Source organism: Salvelinus alpinus, chromosome 1 (assembly GCF_045679555.1).
Source record: "Salvelinus alpinus chromosome 1, SLU_Salpinus.1, whole genome shotgun sequence".
Classification (NCBI taxonomy): domain Eukaryota; kingdom Metazoa; phylum Chordata; class Actinopteri; order Salmoniformes; family Salmonidae; genus Salvelinus; species Salvelinus alpinus.
In genome coordinates, this window is record NC_092086.1 from 33,110,600 (window position 1) to 33,121,679 (window position 11,080).

The following is an 11,080-nucleotide window of genomic DNA, read 5'->3' on the forward strand; positions in this document are numbered from 1 at the left end:
TGAAGGTGGTTTTGAATGTTTGCAAATTGTTTTATCTGATACTTTATACTTTATGAAAAGGTTTAATTATGGGTGCTCTACAGTTCCTTTTCAAATGTAATTGTCTACCAATGATCTAATATCTACCAATCAAATTTTCTAAGTTCCATGAAGAAGCTATTTTATCTTTGAACTTTTCTCCTCACAAAGCTGTCAAACAACAAAAATATTACCATTAAAACAAATCTGTATTCTTCCCTAAATTATATTGTATCTTAGAAAATTGCCTGAGCAGCTAATAAGAGACTGGAATGAAAAATGTATCTAATATGTTACTTGACAGCCTTTTTATACTGAAACCAATTAGAATTATTAGTGGAGGCAAAAAGGTGACAGGACCACACAGCCACACATCTGACCCCCTGCAGCCCAACTGTTACTTATAATCGTTATCACAGACAGACCAGAGACTTTATTAGGCAGAACATCCTGTTGATGATGTCTGTGATCAAGAGAAAACATGAGAAAATATGTGAGAATTCTAAATAGATGGACAGTAGGAGGGCTCAGACACCCAGAGAGGGGCTAAGAGAGAAGATTATGCAGGTCCTGCGGGCGAAGATCAGATAAACGCCACAGAAGAGTCAGAGAGGGGGGTGGGAAGGGGGAGAGAGAGTGGAGAGAGAGAGAGGAGATATAGACTCAGAGAGAAAGAGAGGAAATGAGTGTCACAATGAGTGTCTCAGTGACTGGACTATGGTAATGAGAGAAGAGACGGTGCTCCTCTGCCTGCAGAATTGAGTTTGACAGACTCATGCTGGCACAGCTGCAGACAAGACAGGCTGATTTGGGTATCGGATGGGTAAGACCTTCACACCTCATCCATCAATCCTGCATTCTGTATCATTCCACAAAGTGACATTCATATGAAGAACCATGCCCGATTGATTGTGTAAGGTAAGTGTGATTAACTCAGGAATAATCATGTTGGCACTAGGTATGCAATTGCTTAATAAAATATTCAAAACATTGGTTCAATTATTTTAATTCGCTATGCCACAATTAGGTTCTAATTGACTATGTCATCTCATCAATCAAAATGGGGGGGGGGTTACTAAGCTAACATATGGAATTGTTTTAAGATGGTCATACTATGGATCATTTAGCTATTTGATCTAGAACTGTAGAAAGTATATCTAAAATATATATAAAAAATGATTTGATAAAATATTGAATTTGGCCTTTACTACTATAGCTCATAGAAACGCATTGAATAACACATTCAAAAATGAAAGAAAAGAGAGTAAAAAAATAAATCATAAGAAATACGGTTTTGAAGTGTCTGTCCTATATCTAGGAGATATCTATTTTTTTGGACACATATTTAACCCCTTATTTTTGTTGGCACAAAACTACCTCCATACTTCCATGAATTTATATGGGTTACCTTCAGAAGAGTCCCCTTTCCACAGTGGCGTCATATTAGTTTGTAGCCCAAATGGTTCAGAAGCTACAGACGGTTTCGTGAGAAGACCCCTTTTAGGGATGTCTCCTGGTCTGACAAACAGCACTGTAGCTCTGCCACTTTCCACTGCAGATGCGGAAGGACAACATAGGCGGATGTGTTGGATTGAGACATGCAAAATAACAGATATCTCTACCTTAAATTTAAGGATTTTTATGTGGATTTTTGTAATTAAATGTTAATTAAATGTTAATTAAATAATGTATTTCTAAATACATTCCAATATTCAACTACTTCTATTTTCAAAGAAAAACTATCAAAATAGTTACTTCAAAATGTCTTTGAATGTAAGTGAAATATCCTAAATAATATTTGAACCCCCATCTGTTTCATATGTATTTTAGCTACTATAGCTCTTCTCAAGTTTGTGAGGGGAGGAGATGTGTTTGCAGTTGTTATAGCATGGTTGCATCTGCAATTAGGTTTGATAGGGAGCACTTGTGTTCTGTGATTCAAACAGGAGCACAACGCAGTAAGGAGAATCAAGGGGAAACGCAATGTATTCACTTCAGATCACATGACGACTAATGGCTCGTCTTAGGTCAATGTCACTGCCCTGTCTCTACTAACATGAAGCCTGTGGTCTTATAATCAGGGAGGTTCTTTGTCAGTTTTACTTACTCTCTCAAGTTGAAATGTGCAGCTTTATATTCGCCTTGGTTCCTCTGTGGATATACCTTCATTGGCAAGGAAGCCTCTAAAGGAAGGGGAGGGGAGTGACAGAGAGGGTGCAAAAAACTGCAGCAGAAAGAAAGAGAGTACAGTGAAAAAAAAGCTATCCAGCAAGTTTACAAAGCTACTGATTATTCCCATGGCCCACCTGGAGATGTCATTTTGCTGTTTTGTGCCAGGTGTAATTTTACCCCAGCAGAAGGAAGGAAGGAAAGGAAGGATGTAATTTGTAATTTTCTGTTTGAAAAGAGCTGTCTCATGAGTGTGAAACATCATTATCCTCTGTCAGGCGGGCATGGCTGATGTGGATTGGGCAGCTATACTAGCAGACTGTAGAGGAAATGAATGAAGACTTGAGTGCTGGCCATGTTCAGTGATGAGATCAGTAATCATCTCATTCAAGTGTGGACTACGGTCACAGAGCAATAACCCTGCATCAATTTTCTGTTCTGAGCTGCTCAGAAGTACCCTCTAAGCAATCTGTTTTTCACTCTCTTTCTTTAACCAATTGAGACCTAAGCATATATCCAAATAAAAAATGATATATGCAAATTATTGCCCTTCAGAAATACTTTTAATAGGCCTCTATGAAAATAAGTATTTTTTTTAATTTCAAGTTTGTAGAACAATTTTCTGGAAACATTGCAAAAATACAACATTGGGTTTCAATGGTATGTGTATTAACACAATTGTGAAATAATATTAAAATTACATCAAAATGGATCACAAGCATGTACACGTGATGGAAAATATTATGTCATGTATACACATTTGAAATTAAGTCATATTTTGTCTGAAATAGGCAAATTGATTCACTTGAACGACCCACATTTTTGTATTTTTCCACCAAAAGCATATATTTTTTAAATAATAAACTATTTTGTGTGTTTTCTATGTATGGAGAACATTAACTTACTTTTAGTCATATTTGGTTGTCATTTCTAGCGTTGGGCCAGTAACCTAAAGGTTGCTGGATCGAATCCCCGAGCTGACAAGGTAAAGATCTGTCGTTCTGCCCCTGAACAAGGCAGTTAACCCACTGTTCCTAGGCCATCATTGTAAATAAGAATTTGTTCTTAAATGACTTGCCTAGTTAAATAAAGGTTAAAGAAAATAAAAAATATAAATGTATTTGGAGAGAGAACCTTCTATCTTACTTCTTTACCATACATTGAATGGTCGTCATTGCAGGATTGTGACCGTAAAAAAACAACTTTCTTTTAAAGAGATATATTTTTGTTATTTTGATGTATAGAGGTGGCATCAAAGTTACTCGTAAAGCATTTGGTTGTCCATATTTACAATAAATGGAACAGAAACAATCTCTCTAACTTGTCTATCAATTAATTAATGTGGCCCGATGCTCCCTGCAAGAGACTAGGTTGTGCAGGAAAAGACTAACATTACTCAAGGTCTAAGCATACACAAAGCAAGGCCTGAAAACAACCTCCACAAACCAGTCTGTTGGCCTGTAACTATTCAGCAAAAACAGCTGTCACTAAAATCTGCCCCAAAAAATCATCCTTGGTTATTAGGTTTACCCATTCAATTGTTGGGAGCATACAGTATTTAGAGTGTGCGACTTTCTGTCTTTCTTTTTTATCAGCCAAACCACGTAACTAGTACTCAGTTCTGTGATGATGAGTAATCATCACCCATTCGCACAGCTATCTGCTCCCAGGGTGCCCCATGGGTCTTGTTATGTGTCATTTCTGTCACGACAAATACAGAAGCTGTGCTCTTAGAGGACCTTGGAAAAGGGATATGTATGCCTGGAGAGTGCAGAGTGACACTAAGGCAGAGATTTGAGGGAAGTCTTGAAGTTATCGGGTTCGATGTGTGTGCGTGCATGTCTGGTGTGTGTAACCATGCATACATAGTGCATTCAAATCAAATCAAATTTTATTTGTCACATACACATGGTTAACAGATGTTAATGTGAGTGTAGCAAAGTGCTTGTGCTTCTAGTTCCGACAGTGCAGTAATATCTAACAAGTAATCTAACAATTCCCCAACAACTACCTAATACACACAAATCTAAAAAGGGTGAATGAGAATATGTACATGTAAGTATATGGATGAGCAATGGCCGAGAGGCATAGGCAAGGTGCAAAAGATGGTATAAAATACAGTATATACATGTGATATGAGTAATGTAAGATATGTAAACATTATTAAAGTGGCATTATTTAGTGGCATTATATAAAGTGACTAGTGATCCATTTATTAAAGTGGCCAGAGATTGAGTCTCTATGTAGGCAGCAGCCTCTCTGAGTTAGTGATGGCTGTTTAGCAGTCTGATGGCCTTGAGATAGAAGTTGTTTTTCAGTCTCTCGTCCCAGCTTTGATGCACCTGTACTGACCTCGCTTTCTGGATGATAGCGGTGTGAACAGGCAGTGGCTCGGGTGGTTGATGTCCATGATGATCTTTTGGCCTTCCTGTGACATCGGGTGCTGTAGGTGTCATGGAAGGCAGATAGTTTGCCCCTGGTGATGCGTTGTGCAGACCACACCACCCTCTGGAGAGCCTTGCGGTTGAGGGCGGTGCAGTTGCCGTACCAGGCTGTGATACAGCCCGACAGGATGCTCTTGATTGTGCATCTGTAAAAGTTTGTCAGGGTTTTGGGTGACAAGCCAAATTTCTTCAGCCTCCTGAGGTTGAAGATGCGCAGTTGTGCCTTCTTCACCACACTGTCTGAGGAACTTAAAACTTTACACCGTTTCCACTGCTGTTCCGTCGATGTGGATAGTGTGGTGCTCCCTCTGCTGTTTCCTGAAGTCCATGATCATCTTCTTTGTTTTGTTGACGTTGAGTGAGAGGTTGTTTTCCTGACACCACCCTCCGAGTGCCCTCACCTCCTCCCTGTAGGCTGTCTTGTCGTTGTTGGTAATCAAGCCCACTACTGTTGTGTCGTCTGCCAACTTGATGATTGACTTGGAGGTGTGTATGGCCATGCAGTCGTGGGTGAACAGGGAGTACAGGAGGGGGCTGAACACGCACCCTTGTGGGGCCCCAGTGTTGAGGGTCAGCAAAGTGGAGATGTTGTTTCCTACCTTCACCACCTGGGGGGCGGCCCGTCAGAAAGTCCAGGACCCAATTGCACAGGGCTGGGTTGAGACCCAGGGCCTCCAGCTTGATGAGGAGCTTGGAGGGTTCTACAGTGTTGAATGCTGAGCTATAGTCAATGAACATTATTCTTACATAGGTATTCCTTTTGTCCAGATGGGATAGGGCAGTGTGCAGTGTGATGGCGATTGTGTCGTCTGTGGACCTGTTGGGGCTGTATGCATACTGAAGTGGGTCTAGGGTGGCCGGTAATGTGGAGGTGATATGATCCTTGACTAGTCTCTCAAAGCACCTCATGATAACAGAAGTGAGTGCTACCGGGCGGTAGTCATTTAGTTCAGTTATCTGTGCCTTCTTGGGTACAGGAACAATGGTAGCCATCTTGAAGCATGTGAGGACAACAGACTGGGATAGGGAGCGATTAAATATGTCCGTAAACACACCAGCCAGCTGGTCTGCGCATGCGCTGAGGACGAGGCTAGGGATGCAGTCTGGGCCAAATCAAATCAAATTTTATCGGTCACATACACATGGTTAGCAGATGTTAATGCGAGTATAGCGAAATGCTTGTGCTTCTAGTTCCGACAGTGCAGTAATATGTAACAAGTAATCTAACAAATTCACAAAGACTACATTATACACACAAATGTAAAGGGATGAATAAGAGACAGCCTTGAGAGGGTTAACATGGAGAAGGAGGGCGGGGGGGGGTGCAGTCCTTGTTAGTGGGCCGCGACGGTGGCACTGTATTATCCTAAAAGCGGGCAAAGAAGGTGTTTAAATTGTCTGGAAGCGTGACGTCGGTGTCCGAAACGTGGCTGGGTTTCTTTTTGTAGTCCGGGATTTCATGTAGACCCTGCCACATATGTCTCGTGTCTGAGCCAATTAATTGCTGTCCCTGTACTGGCATTTCACTTGTTTGATTGCCTTGCGGAGGGAATAACTACACTGTTTATATTCAGTCAAATTCCCAGACCTCTTTCCATGGTTAAATGCGGTGGATCGGGCTTTCAGTTTTGCGCCATCCATCCACAGTTTCTGGTTAGGGTAGGTTTTAATAGTCACAGTGGGCACAACATCTCCAATGCACTTCTTTATAAATGCACTCACCGAGTCAGCGTATAGGTCGATGTTGTTCTCTGAGGCTGACCAGAACGTATTCCAGTCCGTGTGATCAAAATAATCTTGAAGCGTGGCTTCAGACTGGTCGGACCAGCGTTGAATGGTTCACGTCACTGGTTCATCCTGTTTGTAGCAGTGATCAAGGATTTTGCCCATGCGCGTATAGTGCAATCAATATGCTGGTAGAATTTAGGTAGCCTTTTTCTCAAATTTGCTTTGTTAATATCCCCAGCTACAATAAATGCAGCCTCAGGATATATGGTTTCCAGTTTGCATATGAAGTTCCTTGATGGCAGTCTTGGTGTCTGCTTGAGGGGGAATGTACACAGCTGTGACTATAACTGACGAGAATTTTCTTGGTAGGTAAAATGGCTGGCAGTTGATTGTAAGGAATTATAGCTCGGGTGAGCAGAAGGACTTGAGTTCCTGTGTGTTGTTATGAATACACCATGAGTCATTAATCATGACCTCTTCCCAGAGAGGTGTATTCAGACCCCTCTTAGACCCATCAACTTTTTCCACATTTTGTTAAGTTACAGCCTTATCCTAAAATTATATTTTTTCCTCATCAATCTACACACAATACCCCAACCACGAAAACAGGTTTATTGATTTTTTTGCAAAAATAAATAAAAATAACCTAAACACCTTACTTACATAAGTATTCAGACCCTCTACTATGAGACTCAAAATTGAGCTCAGTTACATCCTGTTTCCATTGATCATCTATGAGATGTTTCTACAACTTCATTGGAGTCCACCTGTGGTAAATTCAATTGATTGGACATTATTTGGAAAGGCACACACCTGTCTATATAAGGTCCCACGGTTGACAGTGCATGTTAGAGCAAAAACCAAGCCACGAGGTCGAAGGAACTGTGACCTCCATCATTCTTAAATGGAAGAAGTTTGGAACCACCAAGACTCTTCCTAGAGCTGGCCACCTGGACAAACTGAGCAATCGGGAGAGAGGGGCTTCGAGACAAGTCTCTAGCCAGAGCCCGGACTTGAACCCGATCAAACATCTCTGGAGAGACCTGAAAATAACTGTGCAGCGATGTTCCCCATCCAACCTGACAGAGCTTGAGAGCATCTGCAGAAAAGAATGAGAGAAACTCCCAAAATACAGGTGTGCTAAGCTTGTAGCGTCATACCCAAGAAGACTTGAGGCTGTAATCACTGCCAAAGGTGCTTCAACAAAGTACTGAGTAAAGGGTTTGAATTCTTATGTAAATATGATATTTCAGTTTTTTATATATAATAAATTAGTAAAAAATTCTAAAAACCTGTCCTTGCTTTGTCATTTTGGGGTAATGTGTGTAGATTGATGAGGGGGGGAAATGTAATCAATTTTAGAATAAGGCTGTAACGTAACAAATTGTGGAAAAAGTCAAGGGGTCTGAGTACTTTCCGAAGGCACTGTAAGTGTTTGGATATGGTTCCTGAAAGGGCACAGAGGCAAAGAAAGCGCCAGGCAAGTTCCCATTAGTGTCTCATTACAGACTTTTCAGTGCAATCAGGGTCTGTTCTAATGCAAAGTTAAAATCCTCAAGAGTCCTACACAGACCACCTGTCACTATTATAATCACTCAATGTGCCTCCTCAAAGTGAAGCATACAATGCTCATAATCACACAGGTGCACTTGAGATATCTAGGAGTTAGTACTAAGTTGTAGTCATGCAGAAAATGAATTTCCCTTAGAGACATTTCATTTTGACAATTCAACATAATTTATTTTTAACTGTTCAATGGCCTTATGTAAGTATGACTCTCAGATTCTCAAATTGTCTCTATTAAAGTCACGCCAGTATTCATCCCTGTCCTATTACAACTGATTACACAATCTGGTCTCAGAGCATGTCGAATAATTCTGCACGTAAATCCATGACACTCCATTTAGTATATGTTTAGTTTCGTATGGTATGCATTCATTTGTTGATGTCCATCACCCATTTCGTATGATATGTTACGAATTACAATTCGTATTATGTCACAAATTTGCAAAAAGGACAATGTTACAAATGTGCAAAACATACAATATGTTATGAATTTGCTAAAAGTATGATATGTTATGAATTATAGCTAGATGGCTAACGTTACCTAGGTTAGGGGTAGGGTTAAGTTTAGGAGTTAGGTTAAAGGGTTAAGGTTAGGGTTAGGGTTAGGGGAAGGGTTAGCTAAAGGGGCTATGGTTAGGGGCGTGCTAAGTAGTTGCAAAGTAGCTAAAAAGTAGTAAGTCGTTGAAAAGTTACTAATTAGCTAAAATGCTAAAGTTGTCCGTGATGAGATTCAAACTAGCAACCTTTGGGTTGCTAGACATTTGCGTTATACACGCACCCATCCACCCCAACTTAAGTAATCATCTGTCTTATGTACCCATACCAAACGTAACGTATGATACAAATTTGTGTGCCCTGGATTTAAATGTACTATGTTTCGTCTAGTCTATGAGACCAGGCTGGATTACATAGATCTAATACGCAAGTACTGTTTGCTTACAAACGTTTGAACCAGTCTTCAACTTAATATCTCTCATTCTTTGCAGATGGCATTGAAGCTGAATACTCCTTGCTCCTCTATGACATCATGGCTACAGTCTCTGCCCCCTCCTCTCCCTCTGTCCTCCACCACCTCCTTGATCTCAACTTCTCCTCCTGCCCCTGTCCATCCATCCAGACCCTGAATGCCACCACCCTGCCACCCCCCATCAACCCTCCCTCCTTTGGATTGTCCTGTTTCACCATGACCCTGGGTGGCCTCTCCAACCTAAGCGCCCTGGGCATCCTGGCCAAGTCCTATGTACGCTTCAGACATCGGGCCAAAGCTCCGTTCCTGCTGTTAGTGGGGGCTCTACTGCTAACCGACCTGGCTGGTAATTTGATCCCTGGTGCCTTTGCCCTCCATCTGCACCTGGGTAAGAGTCGGAGGCACAGGGTGGCTGCAGGAATGCGTGACACCACCGAGCCTGCCGGGATGTTCTGCCAACTGTTCGGTGCCAGCTTGGTGTTCTTCGGCCTGTGTCCTCTATTACTGGGCAGTGCCATGGCCGTGGAGCGTTGTATGGGCATTACCCAGCCCCTTCTCCACTCTGCCCTGATCACGGTGGCCCACATGCGTCTGGCTGTCCTCCTGCTGTCCTCCCTGGCCCTGCTGCTGGCCGGGCTCCCCCTGGTGGACGTGGGTAGTTACACAACCCAATTCCCTGGTACCTGGTGCTTTCTGACAGTCCACGGGCCGCTCTCCACGGCTGACGCCAGCCTGGCCCTCACCTTCTCCGGCCTGGGGCTCACGGCGCTCAGCCTCTCCCTGATTTGTAACACCCTGAGCGGGCTGGCTCTGCTGCAGGCCAGGCTCAGATCCCAGGGCATGAGGACAAACACTACAGCAGCACCAGGACGATATGGAAGAACCTCCTCCTCTCCCCTACGCTCGCTGGATGTAGAGATGATGGCCCAGTTGACATTGATCACGATGGTGTCCTGTGTGTGCTGGAGCCCCTTTCTAGTGAGTAGCTAGCGCCTCCACTAACATTTGACCTTGTTTATACTGTAGATGGTTTAACATTGGTAGCTTGCTTATCGTAGACAAGGCTTTTGCTTGTTTAAACACAGACACATAAGTGTTTCTAAAATGAATAGTAGATTACAACATATTCACCTCATGGATTCAGGCCCACCTCATATACAGTATGCCTTTCAGTGACCCACAGTGGCTTTTATGTCCCTAACATAGTGGCTTTTCTGTCCACCATCACCAGATCTCCATCTCTCTGCTGGTGGGTCAGTTCTGTCGCGGCGGGCGAGGCTCCAGCCACACGGTACGTCAGTCAGAGAAGCTGGTTCTGTTGGGCCTCCGCATGGCCACCTGGAACCAGATCCTGGACCCCTGGGTCTACATCCTGCTCAGACGGGCTGTGCTACGCAGGGTCTTCCGTGTCCTCCAACCAGACTCCAGGTCCACCCTGACACAGAGCAGCTCCTGCACTACAGCCTTACGCAGACAGGGGATCGGACTACACTGACCCATGAATGTGTGTAAAGATATTCCCATTTGTGGATACACTCTCTGTGATGAACTGAGTGAAGAGAGAACTAAAAAACACCATGTGAAACAGGTTTGAGATGCTGCACATCGATGCATAGGCCTACAGTACAAGAATGTGGACATATACTCATAGCAGAAGAGCAGTTGGAAATCATGGGATAGTAAACTCATAAACACATTAGAGATGTTTCACTTAGTTTGGTGACCTGTAAACACCTGCAAGCTTTTCAGTCTCTAATTTGTACTACTGTATTTGTGTTGAAAAGCTTGTAAACAGAGAAGAAGAGGCGAAGCGAGAGGGTTTACTCCACCCAAAATCTTTCCATGAAAATAAGACCACGAAGCGAAGAATTTTTGAATGGTCAATGAGAGAGTGTCAAATTTGGTCAACAAATTTTTTTTATTGCTAATTTGCTAAGTGAGGCTTATTTGATCGAATATACGTTTTGTAATGGTTAGGTTATTACACGTGGCATTTCGGCAACTTTGAAAAAAAGTAATTTAAATCAGAGTTCACACGCTTTTTCTGCCCTCTCATTGGCTAGAATGGTCCCACCTGATCTCGCCTCCCACACCTGCTTTCCATCTTTGAGGACATGTATTTCCATTGTTAGATCGGCCACTTGACTATCTTGTCAATATAATAGATCATCTTTGTTGTAACCCACCA

General features: G+C 42.5%; 1 protein-coding gene across 1 annotated transcript; it reads left to right on the top strand.

Annotated features, from left to right (window-relative positions):
* The first annotated feature begins 8,918 nt into the window (after positions 1-8,918).
* LOC139539944 (prostaglandin E2 receptor EP1 subtype-like) lies at positions 8,919-10,387 on the top strand. The gene is made up of 2 exons (XM_071343387.1): positions 8,919-9,870; positions 10,124-10,387. Exons 1-2 carry the CDS (start codon positions 8,953-8,955, stop codon positions 10,385-10,387), a joined length of 1,182 nt encoding a protein of 393 aa, XP_071199488.1. The 5' UTR covers positions 8,919-8,952.
* Positions 10,388-11,080: the final 693 nt, after the last annotated feature.

Excerpts from the sequence above, each read along its gene's own strand:
- LOC139539944 (XM_071343387.1), top strand. The coding sequence starts at position 8,953 with ATGGCTACAGTCTCTGCCCCCTCCTCTCCCTCTGTCCTCCACCACCTC. Across the intron at positions 9,871-10,123 it reads TGTGCTGGAGCCCCTTTCTA|ATCTCCATCTCTCTGCTGGT; the intron begins GTGAGTAGCTAG and ends CACCATCACCAG.